General features: G+C 42.9%; 1 protein-coding gene across 2 annotated transcripts in view; it reads left to right on the forward strand.

Annotated features, from left to right (window-relative positions):
• Positions 1–22,065, forward strand: part of si:dkeyp-19e1.3 — a 123,218-nt gene that overhangs the window by 61,267 nt on the left and 39,886 nt on the right. For both annotated transcript variants that reach the window (XM_024379152.2, XM_024379153.2), the window contains exons 3-7: positions 9,450–9,535; positions 9,763–9,802; positions 9,873–9,953; positions 10,338–10,445; positions 11,000–11,109. In XM_024379152.2, coding sequence (XP_024234920.1) covers positions 9,450–9,535; positions 9,763–9,802; positions 9,873–9,953; positions 10,338–10,445; positions 11,000–11,109 — 425 coding nt within the window. The remainder of the gene's footprint in view (positions 1–9,449; positions 9,536–9,762; positions 9,803–9,872; positions 9,954–10,337; positions 10,446–10,999; positions 11,110–22,065) is intronic.

Below are 22,065 nucleotides of genomic sequence, written 5' to 3' on the forward strand. Positions count from 1 at the left end.
CATAATCACAATTCATGACGTTTACTACTGTAGCTAACCAACCAGGTTCAATGTTAGCTAGCTTACATTAGGCTATAGCTAGCTAAGAAAATGGCTCTGAGATACGAATGTCATACATGTAACATTAGCTAGCTAGGTAAACATTGAACCATAATCACAACTCATGACGTTACTACCCTGCATGAATCTGCAGATAGCTAACCAACCAGGTTCAATGTTAGCTAACTAACATTAGGCTATAGCTAGCTAAGCAAATGGCTCTGAGATACGAATGTCATACACGTAACGTTAGCTAGCGAGCCAGCCAGCTAATGTTAGCTAGCTAGCTAGGTAAACAATGAACCATAATCACAACTCATGATGTTACTACCCTGCATGAATCTGTAGGTAGCTAACCAACATTAGGCTGTAGCTAGCCAAGCAAATGGCTCTTTCTGACAAAATAGCTAGACTAAAATAGCTAGACTATCTTACCCTTATGCATTATTCATGGTTAGACGCATCTCCTGTCAGATGCCATGGATGCCCTTAGTTATGTAATATGGAGACAGGTTTTCTCCATCTCCTTAGCTATCTTACTCAAATTCCAGTGGATTTCATTAATGTCCTCCAGAAATGGAGAGCAACACTTATGCAGTTTTAATACACAACACATTTTTATTTTTTTAATGCGTGCTATTTCGCAGACCAATCCAAACTCATCTCTCAGCATTTCATGATCTCAGCCAATCAGGGCTAGCGGGAAGGTTACCTAAATTTTCTTTGGCTAAACCAACTAGGCTAATATTTTAGTAATTTTATTCATATTTACAGTCGGTATACAAGTTTAAGGCACATGAAAGTTCACATGTTCGAGAAGGCATTTCTGCCACAAAGAAAACGCATTTTGATTAAAAAAAGTAAGTTCCTATTGTCTCTCCTGTGAAGTAGTGACCCACTACATACGCCTCATTTCCTGAAGCGGGTCACATATCACATATGAATGCAAGAAACAATGCTCTCTTTTTTGCGACTTTTTCTAATCATAGTCGCACACCTCATGTAGCCTAGCCCACAGGCCTATATGTTTTGACTTTTTTCCACTTTTTTTACGTTACAACCTTAATCTAAAACTCATTAAATACAAATGTTCCTCATCAATCTACACACAATACCATCCCATAATGACAAAGCAAAAAGTTTTGACATTTTTGCAAATTTGACTATTCAGACCATTTCCTACGAGACTCGAAATTGAGCTCCGCTGCATCCTGTTTCCATTGATCATCCTTGAGATGTTTTTACAACTTGATTGGAGTACACCTGTGGTAAATTCAATTGATTGGACATGATTTGGAAAGGCACACACCTGTCTATATAAGATCCCACAGTTGATAGTGCATGTCAGAGAAAAAACCAAGCCATGAGGTCGAAGGAATTGTCCGTAGAGCTCAGAGACAGAATTGTGTTGAGGCACAGATCTGGGGAAGGGTACCAAAAAAATGCCTGCAATCTTGAAGGTCCCCGAGAGCACAGTGGCCCCCATCATTCTTAAATGGAAGTAGTTTGTAACAATGAAGACTATCCCTAGAGCTGGCCGCCCGGCCAAACTGAGCAATCGGGGGAGAAGGACCTTGGTCAGGGAGGTGACAGAGCTATAGAGTTCCTCTGTAGAGATGGGTGAAACATCCAGAAGGACAACCATCTCTACAGCACTCCACCAATCAGTCCTTTATGGTAGAGTGGCCAAACGGAAGCCACTCCTCAGTAAAAGGCACATAACAGCCCACTTGGAGTTTGCCTAAAGGACTCGCAGACCATGAGAAACAAGATTCTATGCTCTGATGAAATGAAGATTGGACTCTTTGGCCTAAATGCCAAGTGTCACATCTGGAGGAAACCTGCCACCATCCAGAGTGGCGCAGTCTAAGGCACTGAATCTGTGCTACAGGCGTCACTACAGACACCCTGGTTTGAATCCAGGCTGTATCACAACCTGCCGTCTTTGGAAGTCCCATAGGGCGGCGCACAATTGGCCCAGCTTCGTGCAGGTTTGGCCGGTGTAGGCCGTCATTGTAAATAAGATTTGGTTCTGACTTGCCTAGTTAAATAAATGTTAAATAAAATAAAAAATAAATCCCTACGGTGAAGCATGTTGGTGGCAGCATCATAGTGTGGGGATGCGTTTCAGCGGCAGGGACTGGGAGATTAGTCAGGATTGAGGGAAAGATGAACGGCGCAAAGTGCAGAGATCCTTGATGAAAACCTGCTCCAGAGCGCTCAGGACCTCAGACTGGGGCGAAGGTTCACCTTCCAACAGGACAACAGCCAATACAACGCATGGGTGGCTTCGGGGCAAGTTTCTGAATGTCCTTGAGTGGCCCAGCCAGAGCCCGGACTTGAACCAGATTGAACCTCTGGAGAACATCTCTGGGGAGAACTGCAAATAGCTGTGCAGCGACTCTCCCGATCCATCCTGACAGAGCTTGAGAGGATCTGTAGAGAAGAATGGGAGAAATGCTCCAAATGCAGTGTGCCAAGCTTGTAGCGTCATTCTCAAGAAGACTCAAGGCTGCAATCTCTGCCAAAGGTGCTTCAACAAAGTACTCAGTAAATGATCTGAATACTTATGTAAATGTGATTTTTCTATTATTTTTGCAAATGTGTTTAAAAAAGGATCTAAAGACCTGTTTTTGCTTCGTCATTATGGGTAAATGTGTAGATTGAGGAGTAAAAAACTATTTAATAAATTTTAGAATAAGGCTGTAACAAAATGTGAAAAAAGTCAATGGGTCTGAATACTTTCCCGAAGGAACTGTATGTAAAAACCAGATTAATCAAGAATAGTCTGATGGGTGACGATATTAGTCTGTCACTTGAGTTATATATTATCACTTGTGAATGATGACCAGCGTCAGGCAAGAAACAATGCCTTTTTTGGGGGGACTTTTTTGAAACCATTTCGCACACCTCATGTAGTCTAGCCCACAGGCCTGTGTTTTGATATTTGTATCACAACTAAGGTGGCCAAATAACTTCTTAAAATGAAGCACATTTAATCCGCTATACAAGGGGTTTGGAGCCTAACTGGCATACATAAGCAGCGAGTGAGATTCAAGTTTGGGGAAGATAATTTTCACCATAAAAATGTACTTTTATAATGAAAGTATTGCATGGATAATCGCATTTGCTTTCACTTTTTATAATGGGGTTTTCCTGCTAATGGAACATTTGCGCTTATAGCCTACTGCCATGTGCGCATTGCTGCGCTTGTAATATGAAGACAGCCTAATAGTTGATAAACATTTTAAGCTAAACATTGTAATCTGTTGTGTCAGCCACATTGCGCATTTTTTAAATTGTTATGCCAGTGGTTTTATTAATTTGGGATCTATCGCATCCCACAACTGTCCCAGACTATGTTTGGAATTCTCACAAAAAAATAGGTCAACTTTCGTACTATGGGGGATAGTCGATTTACATAGGCTCTAGTGCTTTTGCTGTTTGTTAGGACACTGTCCGCACAAGGCATGATTTATTTTTAGGGTGCATTATACGGCCACACAAAGGGGAGGCCGCCGGAAATTGAGACATTTAGTAAATGTTTCTCAAATTGTGAATGAGAGACTTATGAAGTCTGTACAGCTTTTTAAAATTTGATTTATTTCACCTTTATTTAACCAGGTAGGCTATTTGAGAACAAGTTCTCATTTACAACTGCGACTTGGCTAAGATAAAGCAAAGCAGTGTGACACAAACAACAACAGTTACACATGGCATAAACAAATATACAGTAAATAATACAACAGAGAAAGTCTATATACAGTGTATGCAAATAAGGTAGGATAAGGGGTGAGGCAATGAATAGGCATAGTGGCAAAATTATTACAGTATGGCAAATTAAACACTGGAGTGATAGATGTGCAGAAGATGTGTGCAAGTAGCAGTGCTGGGGTGCAAAGGTGCAAAATAAATAACAATATGGTGATGAGGTAGTTGGATGGGCTATTTACAGATTGGCTATGTACTGGTGCAGTGATCTGTGAGCTGCTCTGACGGCTGGTGCTTAAAGCTAGTGCGGGAGATATGAGTCTCCAGCTTCAGTGATTTTTGCAGTTTTTGCTTGCGCAACAAACAAAGCAGAGCTCATGCCTTTCAAGCCACTTTTTTCAAATCATCATGCAGCCTTGCAATTATTACAAATCAAAACATATAGTCCAATGTTTGTAGAATTACATTTATATTAATAACTAAATTAAACATATTGGAGTACCTATTTCTTTGTTAACCGCTCAATGCTGAATAGCCAAATGTGCACACAATATTCTTTCTATTTTATTCCGCTTGGTTCAATTGTATTCTTCATGCTATAAAATGATGCCATGGAATTGTAAGCACAACTTGTCTGCAAAATGATCTAGTGTAGCCCACAGCCATTTAGCATAGCCAGATCAGGACCTAACATAAGGACAACTCAGAGTATGCTATTCTGTTCTTCATATCATGTTTCTTTAGACCTGTCGAAAGTAAATAATGGATTTATTGTGAAGGTGTAGGCTGTATTACATGGATTTATTAAGACTTTTTTTAAGAAGTCTTGCTTAATTTGATATTATGGTGTTTCTATTCCACGAAACCTCTCTGGGTTTCCGTTAGAATGGAACTTCAATATACTCTATAAATAAGTCAGATCTACACCACTTTTAACAGCACATTACTCAACGCTAGTGAGACTCATGTCGCCTACGGTAGGCCTACAGTATATCGAAAAATATGACATGACTCTCCGCCAATAATTAAATATAGAGGATTGGAGGATATTTCTGTAATTCAGTGATATTCATTCCCATAGTAATTCGGTAGGGATCTATAATTAAATAAACATCGGCATTTCGAAAGAGTATTTTTATCATTATTTTATTAACGAAAGGATAACATTACTAGTTACACAGTTTTCGTTTGACCGTACAGACTGGCACTAAGAACAGTGGGAACGTTTCCCTTGTCAGCGCCATTATTAGTGCAATGCCCTTTAAAGTCAACCCCCACCCCACTTCGCGTCCTCCCTTCCCCATGGTCTAGGTCATTCTTGTGTGCATGGCTCTGCGGCCCATCTCGTTCCCTCTGCTCTCGTGCCTTGAACCTCGCACGCTTTCAGTGGATACAGCTGGAGAGCTGCAAGGCAATACCATTGTGAGCCACTCGGGAGCCATGACCAATATGACGTCCTGCTAATAACAGGGTTAATAATATACAGTGGGGCAAAAAAGTATTTAGTCAGCCACCAATTGTGAAAGTATTCCCACTTAAAAAGATGAGAGAGGCTCTCACAGACCTGTAACTTCTTCTTTAAGAGGCTCCTCTGTCCTCCACTCGTTACATGTATTAATGGCACCTGTTTGAACTTGTTATCAGTATAAATTATTAGGAAATGGAAGACATACAAGACCACTGATAATCTCCCTCGATCTGGGGCTCCATGCAAGATCTCACCCCGTGGGGTCAAAATGATCACAAGAACAGTGAGCAAAAATCCCAGAACCACAAGGGGGGACTTAGTGAATGACCTGCAGAGAGCTGGGACCAAAGTAACAAAGCCTACCATCAGTAACACACTACTCCGCCAGGGACTCAAATCCTGCAGTGCCAGACGTGTCCCCCTGCTTAAGCCAGTACATGTCCAGGCCCGTCTGAAGTTTGCTAGAGAGCATTTGGATGATCCAGAAGATGATTGGGAGAATGTCATATGGTCAGATGAAACCAAAATAGAACTTTTTGGTAAAAACTCAACTCGTCGTGTTTGGAGGACAAAGAATGCTGAGTTGCATCCAAAGAACACCATACCTACTGTGAAGCATGGGGGTGGAAACATTATGCTTTGGGGCTGTTTTTCTGCAAAGGGACCAGGACGACTGATCTGTGTAAAGGAAAGAATGAATGGGGCCATGTATTGTGAGATTTTGAGTGAAAACCTCCTTCCATCAGCAAGGGCATTGAAGATGAAACGTGGCTGGGTCTTTCAGCATGAAAATGATCCCAAACACACCGCCCGAGCAATGAAGGAGTGGCTTCGTAAGAAGCATTTCAAGGTCCTGGAGTGGCCTAGCCAGTCTCCAGATCTCAACCCCATAGAAAATCTTTGGAGGGAGTTGCCCAACAACAGCCCCAAAACATCACTGCTCTAGAGGAGATCTGCATGGAGGAATGGGCCAAAATACCAGCAACAGTGTGTGAGGACTTACAGAAAACGTTTGACCTCTGTCATTGCCAACAAAAGGTATATAACAAAGTATTGAGAAACTTTTGTTATTGACCAAATACTTATTTTCCACCATAATTTGAAAATAAATTCATAAAAAATCCTACAATGTGATTTTCTGGATTTCTTTTCTTCTCATTTTGTCTGTCACAGTTGAAGTGTAACTATGATGAAAATTACAGGCCTCTCATCGTTTTAAGTGGGAGAACTTGCACAATTGGTGGCTGACTAAATACTTTTTTCCCCCACTGTGTCTGAGAATATCCAAGTGGCTTTTTATATAATTCAAAATTAATAATAATCGCTTTATTTATAAAATAAAAAAAAGTTTTCAAATAACGTAAAATGAGCGAGTAAAAAGGCCGTTCTTGAACATGGGGTGAGACATTGTTACTAATTTGTAAATAAATAAAGCCAGCCTGTTATTTAGTATAATTTATATCTGTTTTTAGAGGGAGAGAAACCAAAATACCTACAATCATCTCATGGGTATTGAACCAGCATCTCTAGCAACACAGCTTGCACTGCTATGCAGTGTCTTAAACCGGTGCGCCACTCAGGCGCTGTACAACGTGATCGGTCAGGAGTGGTCTACAATACTACAGTAAGAGCAAAATAATCGTAACAAAATAAATTAATAAAAAACTTATTGTAACAGTTTTAGTAAGTCATGCACAATTATCAGTTTCTATTTAGGTTTATGTCGCCCATTCATTGTCAGTTAGACACAGTAAGACCGAAAGGCAAAATCAGTGCTCTAACTCCCCCTGGTCTGGAACAATGAAGTGGTGATGCAAGGTACCGTACTAAACCACAAATTACCTCTAAATCCTGCAGCAACCACTGTAAGCCTACACTGCCTGCAATGTTTTTGACCAGCTAACTTAGCTAGTGTCATAGCCTCTCTCTCTCTGCTAGCTAGCAAGTTTATCCAGTTTGTCAACTTGTGACTGTGTTCCAAAAACATGTCAACACATTGCTGAGATTGAGAAATGGGAGCCAGTCAGCCAGCCACCTCTCCTACTTGGATAGCTAGCTAACGTCAGCTAAAGTTATTTTTGCCGATGGTCCTGTTTGTCATTGTATACCAGAAATGATCTGCCAAAAATTGTCTGCCAAATTTGGTAAATTTCATTCATTGCATACCAAGTTGTCAGCCTAAAATGTTGTGCCTAAAATTGTCTGCCACAAGTTTTCTGTCTAGCTAGCTAAGTCAATTGACAGCCTAGCTAGCTAATTCAGTTTTAGCTCTATTATATAATATTGCTTGCATGATGTGATAAATGATAGCTTTATAAATACATTGCACTGATATATTAGTCTGAGATAAGATATACAGTTGAAGTCGGAAGATTACATACACCTTAGCCAAATGCATTTAAACTCAGTTTTTCACAATTCCTGACATCCTAGTAACAATAACCTGTTTTAGGTCCATTAGGATCGCAACTTTATTTTAGGAATGTGAAATGTCAGAATAATAGTAGAGAATTATTTCAGCTTTTAATTCTTTCATCACATTCCCAGTGGGTCAGAAGTTTACATACACTCAATTAGTATTTGGTAGCATTGCCTTTAAATTGTTTAACTTGGGTCAAATGTTTCGGGTAGCCTTCCACAAGCTTCTCACAATAAGTTGGCTGAATTTTGGCCCATTCCTCCTGACAGAGCTGGTGTAACTGAGTCAGATTTGTAGGTCTCCTTGCTTACACACACTTTTTTAGATCTGCAGACAAATTTTCTATAGGATTGAGTTCAGGGCTTTGTGATGGCCACTCCAATACCTTGACTTTGTTGTCCTTAAGCCATTTTGCCACAACATTGGAAGATTGCTTGGGGTCATTGTCCATTTGGAAGACCCATTTGCGACCAAGCATTAACTTCCTGACTGATGTCTTGAGATATCCAAATTTTTCCTCCTCATGATGCCATCTATTTTGTGAAGTGCACCAGTCCCTCCTGCAGCAATGTACCCCCACAACATGATGCTGCCACCCCCGTGCTTCACGGTTGGGATGATGTTCTTCGGCTTGCAAGCCTCCCCCTTTTTCCTCCAAACATAAGGATGGTCATTATGGCCAAACGGTTCTACTTTTGTTTCATCAGACCATCAGACCAAAAAGTATGATCTTTGTCTCCATGTGCAGTTGCAAACTGTAGTCTGGCTTTTTTATGGTGGTTTTGGAGCCGTGGCTTCTTCCTTGCTGAGCAGCCTTTCAGGTTATGTCAATATAGGACTCGTTTTACTGTGGATATGGATACTTTTGTACCTGTTTCCTCCAGCATGTTCACAAGGTCCTTTGCTGTTGTTCTGGGATTGATTTGCACTTTTCGCACAAGTACGTTCATCTCTAGGAGACAGAACGTGGTATGACGGCTGCGTGGTCCTATGGTGTTTATACTTGCGTACTATTGTTTGTACAGATGAACGTGGTACCTTCAGGCGTTTGGAAATTGCTCCCAAGGATGAACCAGACTTGTGGAGGTCTACAATTTTTTTTCTGATGTCTTTGCTGATTTCTTTTGATTTCCCCATGATGTCAAGCAGAGGCACTGACTTTGAAGGTAGGCCTTGAAATACATCCACAAGTACACCTCCAATTGACTCAAATGATGTCAATTAGCCTATCAGAAGCTTCTACAGCCATGACATCATTTTCTGGAATTTTTCAAGCTGTTTACAGGCACAGTCAACTTACTGTATGTAAACTTCTGACCCAGTGGAATTGGGATCCAGTGAAATAATCGGTCTGTAAATAATTTTAGGAAAATTTACTAGATGTTCTAACCGACTTTCCAAATCTATAGTTTGTTAACAAGAAATTTGTGGAGTGATTGAAAAACAAGTTTTAATGACTCCAACCTAAGTGTATGTACACTTCTGACTTCAACTGTATATTTAATGGAAAAGAGATGTATGTTTCTGAACAATGCAATATGAATGAGCGGTGCAGATTGCGATTCGATTTGAGCAGGGCACGCTTCCCCAACTATTTTGTCACACTTTTACAGTGTTAGTTTAATCAGCAGTTGTACAATATGATACAAAAATCCAAAATTGGACTGTATGCGTGCATGCGTTTGTACTGCTGTATGGGTACTATAATTAAATACACGTTGAATCTAACTGATCCTGCTGTATTGTCCTTTTAGTCTGTGTGATTTGAGGCTTAAAAAAAAATAATTTTAAAACATTTTTGTGTGTTTTCAGGGCAGGCAGGAGGGTGTCCACATCGACCCCTGGGAGGATAATGACTACAGCATCTATAAGGTCACAGACCGCCACGGCTTCCTGCAGTAAGTTGACAGCTCCATGATAGCTCCGACTGTTCACCGCTCTTCTGGAGCCAGGGGTTCACCCCAACCATGTGCCTAGGTTTAGGGCTTCAACCTTAGCAGAGTACTGGGTTTAGAGTACACACACACAACATGCAAATGGAAGGAGAAGAGAAGGGAAGCCTTAAACCGTTGTAATGAACGAACCATTATCCACTGACTCACCTTTTGTTTGTCTTTCTCCTCAGCGAAGAGGAGCTGCCCACTCCGAGTGCAATTGAAGAGAAGGTATGTACTGATGATCACCTTTGGGTTGATTGATTGATTGATTTGTTTATTTCTTCTGTCTTACCTTCAGCAAAAGCATCACGAGATAGAGCGGGTGGAGAAATGGCTGAAGATGGTCAAGAAGTGGGACAAGTACAGGAACAGCGACAAGGTGACCGACCCAGTGCTGAGTGACTATAGGCACCACAAACAACACCTCAGCCCTCCTCTCTCTCATTTGTTCATTGCTTCCCTTTTTCAATCTCCAGTCTTATCATTTTTGGGACGGAGGGGGAATCGTTAGTTGTAGTTTTCCTTTTTCCTCTTTTAGCCCTTGCGTCTTTCTTTAGATGGTAAAGATAGTGTACTAGGGGAACCTCCTCTTTAATGATCACCCCATCTCTACTGATATCTACTCTCTCTGGTCTTTCTCTTTCTAGTCTTTCAGTCTTGTCTCTTTAGAAGGTGAAGCGTTTTTAAGGCAGTGTTAATATAGCTCTTCCTCTCTCTTTCTCTGGTCTCTCTGTTTCTTTGGTCTCTCTCTCCCCATCTCTAGATGGTGAAGCGTGTGTACAAGGGAATCCCCCTCCAGTTGAGAGGCCAAGCCTGGGCTCTGCTACTGGACATAGAGAAGGTGAAGCAGGAGAACTCTGGAAAGTATGAGGTAAGCACACTATAGAATTAAACCCTTTCTCCCTCCATTTCCCATCTTATAAATTGGTGGAATGTTTTTTATATTGCTATATTGCACACCTATCCACATCCTTTCAGATCTACAGAATAGCCTAAGGGTAGGGGCTAGGGGTTGATTTGGGATTCTGCAGAAGGGTAGCTCTCCTGGAGGAGAGTTGGCTACCCCCTGTATACAGCAGACCTGAGTTTAAATAATTTGTTTCAATTACTTTGAAAGACATTTGGAAGTAAGTTATTTGAAAAGAGAAGTAATTGGATTTTGGAATGTATTTGGAAATACACTTAAAGTATAAATTGACTCAAGTACACTCCCTTGCTTTTAACCCAGGTCAGTTTGGTATTGGTTTAGTATTTGAAATAATGTATTTGAAAATACTTTCAAATAGTAGGGTATTTTTAAGAAAGTTCCAATAGGAGTAGTTGATTTGGGCCACATTATTTGTAAATACTCAAATACACATGTATTTGAACCCAGGTCTGATATACACTAACTGATGTTATTCTGCTTGGTTCCTTTATGGCCAGACTATGAAGGAGCAGGCCAGAAGTTTCTCTACAGAGATCAAACAGATTGATCTGGATGTCAACAGAACCTTCCGGAACAACATCATGTTCATGGAACGCTTTGGAGTCAAGTACGTCATACTCATAGTTATCACCCTAAAGCCACTAACCAGGGCCGTAGCAATGCATGCTATTGGTATATTATGAATAGGTTTGTACGATTCCGGAAACTTTCACAGGAAGTTTCCAGGTTTTTCAGAAATTCTGCTTGGAGGATTACCTGAACCAGGAGGGAATAAGCAGGGAAAACCCTTCAACCAGAATTTTGGGAAAAACCTGGGAAATTCCTTGGAATTTTGCACTCCTTATTATGCACATCATGTTCATGGGCTGCTTCGGAGTCAAGTGAGACACCTGCTACTGCTACACCATCAGGCACATCAGGCCTGGGCAATTACTTTCCATGGAGGGCCACATAAGAATATAATTGTGCCATTGCGGGCCAGAATCATATCAAATTTGATTTGTCACATACACATGGTTAGCAGATGTTAATGCGAGTGTAGCGGAATGCTTGTGCTTCTAGTTCCGACCATGCAGTAGTATCTAACAAGTAATAACAATTTCACAACAACTACCTTATACACACAAGTGTAAAGGAATTAATAAGAATATGTACATAAAAATATATGAATGAGCGATGACCGAACGGCATAGGCAAGATGCAGTAGATGGTATAGAGTACAGTATATACATATGAGTAATGTAGGGTATGTAAACATTATTTAAAGTGGCTAGTGATACATTTATTCCATCCAATTTTTTATTATTAAAGTGGCGAGAGATGAGTCAGTATGTTGGCAGCAGCCACTCAATGTTAGTGGTGGCTGTTTAACAGTCTGATGGCCTTTGAGATAGAAGCTGATTTTCAGTCTCTCGGTCCCTGCTTTGATGCACCTGTACTGACCTCGCCTTCTGGATGATAGCGGGGTGAACAGGCAGTGGCTCTGGTGGTTGTTGTCCTTGATGATCTTTATGGCCTTCCTGTGACATCGGGTGGTGTAGGTGTCCTGGAGGGCAGGTAGTTTGCCCTCTGGAGAGCCTTACGGTTATGGGCGGAGCAGTTGCCGTACCAGGCGGTGATACAGCCCGACAGGATGCTCTCGATTGTGCATCTAAAAGATTGGGTGCTTTTGGTGACACGCCAAATTTCTTCAGCCTCCTAAGGTTGAAGAGGCGCTGCTACGTCTTCTTCACCAAGCTGTCTGTGTGGTTAGACCATTTCTGTTTGTCCGTGATGTGTACGCCAAGGAACTTAAAACTTTCCACCTTCTCCACTACTGTCCCGTCGATGTGGATAGGGGGCTGCTCCCTCTGCTGTTTCCTGAAGTCCGTTGATCATCTCCTTTGTTTTGTTGACATTGAGTGTGAGGTTATTTCCCTGACACCACACTTCGAGGGCCCTCACCTCATCCCCATGGGCCGTCTCGTCGTTGTTGGTAATCAAGCCTACCACTGTCGTGTTTGCAAACTTGATGATTGAGTTGGAGGCGTGCGTGGCCACACAGTCATGGGTGAACAGGGAGTACAGGAGAGGGCTGAGAACGCACCCTTGTGGGACCCCAGTGTTGAGGATCAGCGGGGTGGAGATGCTATTTCCTACCCTCATCACCTGGGGGTGGCCCGTCAGGAAGTCCAGGACCCAGTTGCACAGGGCGGGGTCTGGACCCAGGGTCTCGAGCTTGATGACGAGTTTGGAGGGTACTATGGTGCTAAATGCTGCGCTGTAGTCGATGAACAGCATTCTTACATAGGTATTCCTATTGTCCAGATTGGTTAGAGCAGTGTGATTGCAATTGCAGGATTATACATAATATATATGACTGTTGACAGATATATCTACTGTAAATCACGTCCAGGTATTCTACTTATTTTACTTTTTTAACATGCACAGAAATAATCCACATCCATGTTCTCCTTTTGGTAGGTATTTTCATTATTAAACATGCAATGAACTACATGGAGGGAAAAGTACACTGTGCATTCAGCACCACGGACAGAACTTTTGGTAACGGGTATGCACAAAAACACAAGAAAGAGAGAAAGCTCAACATTACGTTTAAAATACTCAATCAGTGTGAGAAGTGAAGTCTCTGATGGGCATTGACTAGAGCAGTGAAGTCAGGTATAGTTTCTGATGTCGCTATGCCCAGTGGGACGTTATCCACATTGATAGTGAAAGGAGAGGAAACCAACAGCATTTCATTTTCCAACACTTTGAAATCCTCAAAACGATGAGAAAACTCACCGTTCAAAGCACGCAGCAGCAATGTATAATCCCACTGGTCATCTGATAGGGAACAGACTAGTAGTGTCAAGGTGGGTGAGATGGTTGGCTTCTACTTGTTGGGTCAGGAGCAGTAATTGAAAGCTGTACATCAATGCTGTACATCTGATGTGCATAAAGGCCCTTCCCTTGTAGTTTGGAATGTATTCCTGTGGGCCATGATGTCCACGGTGAAGGCAAAATCAGCCAATCATTCTTTATGTTGCAGTTGAGGGAAATCCACATATTTTCGTTTCATTTGCAAAAACTCAGCAATCTCTGACTTCAGGTCCCACACCCTTTTAAGTACCTTCCCCAAACTCAGCCATCTCATGTTTGTGTGGTAGGGGAGATCTGCATGACCCGACTCTGTCTTTTCCAACTGTGAGTTTAGAGATTTTGCTCTTATGAAGTTTACTACTTTAGTGACTGTATCCACAACATGGCTCATTTTCAGAACACATTGACAGAGCACCTCCTGATGAATAATGCAATGCAGGAAAATACTTTTCTGATCTGGGTTCAGCTCAGCTACTTGATCTTGTGTCCTTTTCAAAACGCCAATGTTTTTTCCGTCAAGTTTGGGCACCCATTAGTGGTCACACTGGATTACTTTTCAAAACTCAGTCCCAGCTTTGCCACACACTTATTAACCTCCAATAAATCTTTCCCTGTGGTTGTGCTCTTCATTGACTGCACTGAAGCAAGCTCCTCACGTGCATCACTGCTCTCATCCAGGGCCAAGGAGAAATGGGTGAAATCATTTACCTTGTCTTTCAACTGTTGTTCCATATTCTCTGCGATGTCCTCAACACGGCATGTCACTGTTCATCTTGCCAGGGAAACATTTTCAAACGTCTCTTTCTTGTCGGGGCAAAGTATTGCTGCAGAGTCAATTAAACATTCTTTAATGAATCTCTGAGATTCAGATCAATCGCAATAACATCCCTAGCCAGTGATCCATCCCTAGAGCCTTGTTGCATAACTTTTTCCCCAACCTTTGACACCATTATGTAAGTGATCAAGGTTTGCTTAGCTTTCATATTTTGTCTCACTGGCTCCGGCCTGTGTTTTGGTTCTGAAACCCCAACTGTTTTGGTTCCCCTGCCTCTCGTGTCCATGTCTGACTTCGCTAAGTCTCCTACAGTAAGCTGGCTGGTGTGTTTACGGACATATTCAATCATTCCCTATCCCAGTCTGTTGTTCCCACATGCTTAAAGAGGGCCACCATTGTTCCTGTTCCCAAGAAAGCTAAGGTAACTGAGCTAAACGACTACCGCCCCGTAGCACTCACTTCCGTCATCATGAAGTGCTTTGAGAGACTAGTCAAGGACCATATCACCTCCACCCTACCTGACACCCTAGACCCACTCCAATTTGCTTACCGCCCAAATAGGTCCACAGATGATGCAATCTCAACCACACTGCACACTGCCCTAGCCCATCTGGACAAGAGGAATACCTATGTGAGAATGCTGTTCATCGACTACAGCTCGGCATTTAACACCATAGTGCCCCCCAAGCTCGTCATCAAGCTCGAGACCCTGGGTCTCGACCCCGCCCTGTGCAACTGGGTACTGGACTTCCTGACAGGCCGCCCCCAGGTGGTGAGGGTTGGCAACAACATCTCCACCCCGCTGATCCTCAACACTGGGGCACCACAAGGGTGTGTTCTGAGCCCTCTCCTGTACTCCCTGTTCACCCACGACTGCGTGGCCACGCACGCCTCCAACTCAATCATCAAGTTTGCGGACGACACAACAGTGGTAGGCTTGATTACCAACAACGACGAGACGGCCTACAGGGAGGAGGTGAGGGCCCTCGGAGTGTGGTGTCAGGAAAATAACCTCACACTCAACGTCAACAAAACTAAGGAGATGATTGTGGACTTCAGGAAACAGCAGAGGGAACACCCCCCTATCCACATCGATGGAACAGTAGTGGAGAGGGTAGTAAGTTTTAAGTTCCTCGGCGTACACATCACAGACAAACTGAATTGGTCCACCCACACAGACAGCATCGTGAAGAAGGCGCAGCAGCGCCTCTTCAACCTCAGGAGGCTGAAGAAATTCGGCTTGTCACCAAAAGCACTCACAAACTTCTACAGATGCACAATCGAGAGCATCCTGTCGGGCTGTATCACCGCCTGGTACGGCAACTGCTCCGCCCACAACCGTAAGGCTCTCCAGAGGGTAGTGAGGTCTGCACAACGCATCACCGGGGGCAAACTACCTGCCCTCCAGGACACCTACACCACCCGATGTCACAGGAAGGCCATAAAGATCATCAAGGACAACAACCACCCGAGCCACTGCCTGTTCACCCCGCTATCATCCAGAAGGCGAGGTCAGTACAGGTGCATCAAAGCTGGGACCGAGAGACTGAAAATCAGCTTCTATCTCAAGGCCATCAGACTGTTAAACAGCCACCACTAACATTGAGTGGCTGCTGCCAACACACTGACTCAACTCCAGCCACTTTAATAATGGGAATTGATGGGAAATGATGTAAAACATATCACTAGCCACTTTAAACAATGCTACCTAATATAATGTTTACATACCCTACATTATTCATCTCATATGTATACGTATATACTGTACTCTATATCATCTACTGCATCCTTATGTAATACATGTATCACTAGCCACTTTAACTATGCCACTTTGTTTACATACTCATCTCATATGTATATACTGCACTCAATACCATCTACTGTATCTTGCCTATGCCGCTCTGTACCATCACTCATTCATATATCTTTATGTACATATTCTTTATCCCCTTACACTTGTGTCTATAAGGTAGTAGTTTTGGAATTGTTAGCTAGATTACTTGTTGGTTATTACTGCATTGTCGGAACTAGAAGCACAAGCATTTCGCTACACTCGCACTAACATCTGCTAACCATGTGTATGTGACAAATAAAATTTGATTTGATTTTGATTTGATTTACAGGCCTGAACTCAGACACCTAACCTTGACACACACGTGCGCATACTCATACGCACTCACATGTTTGTTTTACTCTCCTTGTTGGGAATCAATTGTTTGGTCCCAATCAAAATCCTATTTTCCCTAAACCATAACCTTAAGCCCCTAATTGTAACCCTAAACCCAATCCCGATTGCCTCGATCACACCGACGGCGTATTTCACAAATTTGTACATAGAATCTGGATATGTGTGCAACAAAAGTTCAACATTCACCTTCTGCTACCATTTGTGTTAATCCGTCTGCCCATTCAGTTTGACGCATACGTTCGATAAATCCAACGTGTGCACCACACAGGACACACTGCAACTGCCTCTGCAATGCAATGCTGCAAGGCAAACGCAGAGTTCCATGGGAAATTAATGTATTTCGGTCTACCAAAATGCAATGACGCTGTCGGTGTGATCGAGGCGTAAGCCTAAAATAGCCTTTTTCATTGTGGAGACTGGCAAAAATTCCCCCTTGTTTCACTATCCTTGTGAGGACTTGAGTATGTGAGTGGTCTGCTAAGAAATTCACCGAAAAATACAAATGTGACTCCAAATTCGCTCCATTCATTAAAACCACCATTTAATCAACACTCATCTATTTGTGTGACTACCTGGACCTGTCATTTGGTTGTGAAGTATTGAAACCAAACCATATGATTTGAATGAAAAGTATTTTAATAAATAACATGAAAAGGTGACTGTAAGAAGCACTCACCATTTCAAATAGGCTATAGGTCAAATTAAACAGCATATGAACACTAAATAGGTCAGGAGCCAGACAGGTAGCCTAAGAAGGAACGGAAATGTATTATTTAGGCTATATTATTTGCTTATTATTTCCATTACTTTAAGGCTATATATAGCCTACAAAGAAAATAATTGTGAACCATTTGCGAGTGCGACACTAGGCTGGCATAAATATTAAGCACTTAGCCTTTAAACAACATATCGTTGTATTAAATCATTATAGTCTAAATTGCGTATATAGGCTGTGACTTCAATCAAAATGAAACAAAAATTGTCTTGTTAGGCTCAGTGCCTTTTTTTAATTCACTTTTGGAAACACGAGTTTGGCCAGTCTGTGGCTTCAGACTCATGTGATGGTGCCTGGAGAGCAGGCCAGCAGCAGAGAATACCCTCTCCTCGCCTGCAGAGCCACTGGGGATGCTAAACACTCTTCGGATCACTCTTGTCAGTCTGGGCAGGGATGCTGAGTTTTTTTTTTTTTTTTTTGTACTATAGGTAGGCCTAAAGGATTTTAGGCAAAATAACCCTTTGAAAACAGAAAGCTCCTTGAAAGTGATGTTTCAGATTGCGTCAGACAACAACATTGACGAATACGCTGATACGGTGTGCGAGTTCATTAGAACGTGCGTTGAAGATGTCGTTCCCATAGCAACGATTAAAACATTCCCTAACCAGAAACCGTGGATTGATGGCAGCATTCGTGTGAAACTGAAGGCACGAACCACTGCTTTTAATCAGGGCAAGGTGTCTGGTAACATGACTGAATACAAACAGTGCAGCTATTCCTCCGCAAGGCTATCAAACAAGCTAAGCGCCAGTACAGAGACAAAGTAGAATCTCAATTCAACGGCTCAGACACAAGAGGTATGTGGCAGGGTCTACAGTCAATCACGGACTACAGGAAGAAACCCAGCCCAGTCACAGACCAGGATGTCTTGCTCCCAGGCAGACTAAATAACTTTTTTGCCCGCTTTGAGGACAATACAGTGCCACTGACACGGCCTGCAACGGAATCATGCGGTCTCTCCTTCACTGCAGCCGAAGTGAGTAAGACATTTAAACGTGTTAACCCTCGCAAGGCTGCAGGCCCAGACGGCATCCCCAGCCGCGCCCTCAGAGCATGCGCAGACCAGCTGGCCGGTGTGTTTACGGACATATTCAACCAATCCCTATACCAGTCTGCTGTTCCCACATGCTTCAAGAGGGCCACCATTGTTCCTGTTCCCAAGAAAGCTAAGGTAACTGAGCTAAACGACTACCGCCCCGTAGCACTCACATCCGTCATCATGAAGTGCTTTGAGAGACTAGTCAAGGACCATATCACCTCCACCCTACCTGACACCCTTGACCCACTCCAATTTGCTTACCGCCCAAATAGGTCCACAGACGATGCAATCTCAACCACACTGCACACTGCCCTAACCCATCTGGACAAGAGGAATACCTATGTGAGAATGCTGTTCATCGCCTACAGCTCGGCATTCAACACCATAGTACCCTCCAAGCTCGTCATCAAGCTCGAGACCCTGGGTCTCGACCCCGCCCTGTGCAACTGGGTACTGGACTTCCTGACGGGCCGCCCCCAGGTGGTGAGGGTAGGCAACAACATCTCCTCCCCGCTGATCCTCAACACTGGGGCCCCACAAGGGTGCGTTCTGAGCCCCCTCCTGTACTCCCTGTTCACCCACGACTGCGTGGCCATGCACGCCTCCAACTCAATCATCAAGTTTGCGGACGACACAACAGTGGTAGGCTTGATTACCAACAACGACGAGACGGCCTACAGGGAGGAGGTGAGGGCCCTCGGAGTGTGGTGTCAGGAAAATAACCTCACACTCAACGTCAACAAAACTAAGGAGATGATTGTGGACTTCAGGAAACAGCAGAGGGAACACCCCCATCCACATCGATGGAACAGTAGTGGAGAGGGTAGCAAGTTTTAAGTTCCTCGGCATACACATCACAGACAAACTGAATTGGTCCACTCACACAGACAGCATCGTGAGGAAGGCGCAGCAGCGCCTCTTCAACCTCAGGAGGCTGAAGAAATTCGGCTTGTCACCAAAAGCACTCACAAACTTCTACAGATGCACAATCGAGAGCATCCTGGCGGGCTGTATCACCGCCTGGTATGGCAACTGCACCGCCCTCAACCGTAAGGCTCTCCAGAGGGTAGTGAGGTCTGCACAACGCATCACCGGGGCAAACTACCTGCCCTCCAGGACACCTACACCACCCGATGCTACAGGAAGGCCATAAAGATCATCAAGGACATCAACCACCCGAGCCACTGCCTGTTCACCCCGCTGCCATCCAGAAGGCGAGGTCAGTACAGGTGCATCAAAGCTGGGACCGAGAGACTGAAAAACAGCTTCTATCTCAAGGCCATCAGACTGTTAAACAGCCACCACTAACATTGAGTGGCTACTGCCAACACACTGTCAATGACACTGACTCTACTCCAGCCACTTTAATCATGGGAATTGATGGGAAATGATGTAAATATATCACTAGCCACTTTAAACAATGCTACCTTATATAATGTTACTTACCCTACATTGTTCATCTCATATGCATACGTTGATACTGTACTCTATATCATCGACTGCATCCTTATGTAATACATGTATCACTAGCCACTTTAACTATGCCACTTGGTTTACATACTTATCTCATATGTATATACTGTACTCGATATCATCTACTGTATCTTGCCTATGCTGCTCTGTACCATCACTCATTCATATATCCTTATGTACATATTCTTTATCCCCTTACACTGTGTATAAGACAGTAGTTTTTTTTTTGGAATTGTTAGTTAGATTACTTGCTCGTTATTACTGCATTGTCGGAACTAGAAGCACAAGCATTTCGCTACACTCGCATTAACATCTGCTAACCATGTGTATGTGACAAATAAAATTTGATTTGATTTGATTTGAAGTGGTAATATGTCAGGCCTATTGGGCCAAAATCAATGATAGCCTATTGTATAGATAAGAGAAACAAAAATGAACTAAACTTTTAAGAGAGCAGATTTTTGGTTTATAAATACTTTGCTACAATGACACACTTAGCTATCTTTATGAAAATATTGCGTGAACTCCATGACAGTAGCTAATGCAAGGGGCTATAGCAGCACACAACTAGCCTAATAAATACATGCTGGTCCGGACATGCCCTGAGCTTGTGAAGTGAGCGGTACTGGGGCAAAATTGGAGCGTGCAAGAAGGCCGGACCAGCCTTTGGGAAACTCGCTCCTCACTCCAGTCAAATTGAGCATGCTCACACCCTGGTCCCCACAAGGATAGTAAAACGAAAAACACAGGCACATACACGTGCTAAAACACACACAAATACACCACACAAACACAGGCATAGGCACACAAGCACAAAAACGTGCTAACACACACACACACACACACAGGCATAAAATACATGCCTGCACACATACACAGATTAAACCTTACACTAATACACCCACGCGGGCGCACACACACAGGCTACCCCGGGGTGGCAGGGTAGCCTAGTGGTTAGAGCGCTGGACTAGTAACCGGAAGATTGCAAGTTCAAACCCCCGAGCTGACAGGATACAAATCTGTCGTTCTGCCCCTGAACAACAGGCAGTTAACACACTGTTCCTAGGCCGTCATTGAAAATAAGAATTTGTTCTTAACTGACTTGCCTAGTTAAATGAAGGTAAAATAAAAAATAAATAAACACACACACAGGCTTGCATTCATACCAGGCACGTACACATTCTGCCATCCCCACTTCTACACATAGAAGGGTTTTTCTTTATTAAAAAATAAAAATCCACATAGTAGAATAATAAAGACATCAAAACTATGAAATAACACATATGGAATCATGTTGTATTAAAGTGTTAAACAAATAAAAAATATATTTTAGTTTCTTCAAAGTAGCTTCCCTTTGCCCTGATGACAGCTTTGCACACTCTTGGCATTCCCTCAACCAGCTTCACCTGGAAGGCTTTTCCAACAATCTTGAAGGAGTTCCCACATATGCTGAGCACTTGTTGGCTGCTTTTCCTTCACTCTGCGGTCCAACTCATCCAAAAACATTTAAATTGGGTTGAGGTTGGGGGATTGTGAAGGCCAGGTCATCTGATGCAGCACTCTATCACTCTCCTTCTTGGTCAAATAGCCCTTACACAGCCTGGAGGTTTTGGGTCATTGTCCAATTGAAAAACAATTGATAGTCCCACTCAGTGCAAACCAGGTGGAATGGCATATCGCTGCAGAATGCTGTGGTAGCCATGCTGGTTAAGTGTACCTTGTTCTAAATAAATCGGACAGTGTTACCAGCAAGCACCATCACACCACCACCTCTGTGCTTCACGGTGGAACTACACATGCGGAGATCATCCGTTCATCTACTCTGCGTCTCACAAAGACACACCGGTTGGAACGACACATCTCAAATTTGGACTCATCAGACCAAAGGACAGATTTTCACTGGTATGATGTCCATTGCTTGTGTGTTTCTTGGCCCAGGCAAGTCTCTTCTTATTATTGGTGTCCTATAGCAGTCTTTTCTTTTCAGCAATTTGACCTTGAAGGCCTGATTCACACAGTCTCCTCTGAACAGTTGATGTTGAGATTTGTCTGTTACTTGAACTCTGAAGCATTTATTTGGGCTGCAATTTTTGAGGCTGGTAACTAATGAACTTATCCTCTGTAGCAGAGGTACCTCTGGGTCTTTCCTGTGGTAGTCATCATGAGAGCCAGTTTCGTCATAGCGCTTGATGGTTTTTGCGAATGTACTTGAAGAAACTTTCAAAGTTCTTGAAATGTTCCACGTTGACTGACCTTCATGTCTTAAAGGAATGATGGACTGTCATTTCTCTTTGCTTATTTGAACTGTTCTTGCCATAATATGGACTTAGCTTTTACCAAATAGGCCTATCTTCTGTATACCACTCCTACCTTGTCACAACACAGCTGATTGGCTCAAGTGCATTATCAAGGAAAGAAATTCCACAAATTCACTTTTAACAAGGCACACCT

The sequence above is a fragment of the Oncorhynchus tshawytscha genome, linkage group LG19, assembly GCF_018296145.1.
Source record: "Oncorhynchus tshawytscha isolate Ot180627B linkage group LG19, Otsh_v2.0, whole genome shotgun sequence".
Classification (NCBI taxonomy): Eukaryota; Metazoa; Chordata; class Actinopteri; order Salmoniformes; family Salmonidae; genus Oncorhynchus; species Oncorhynchus tshawytscha.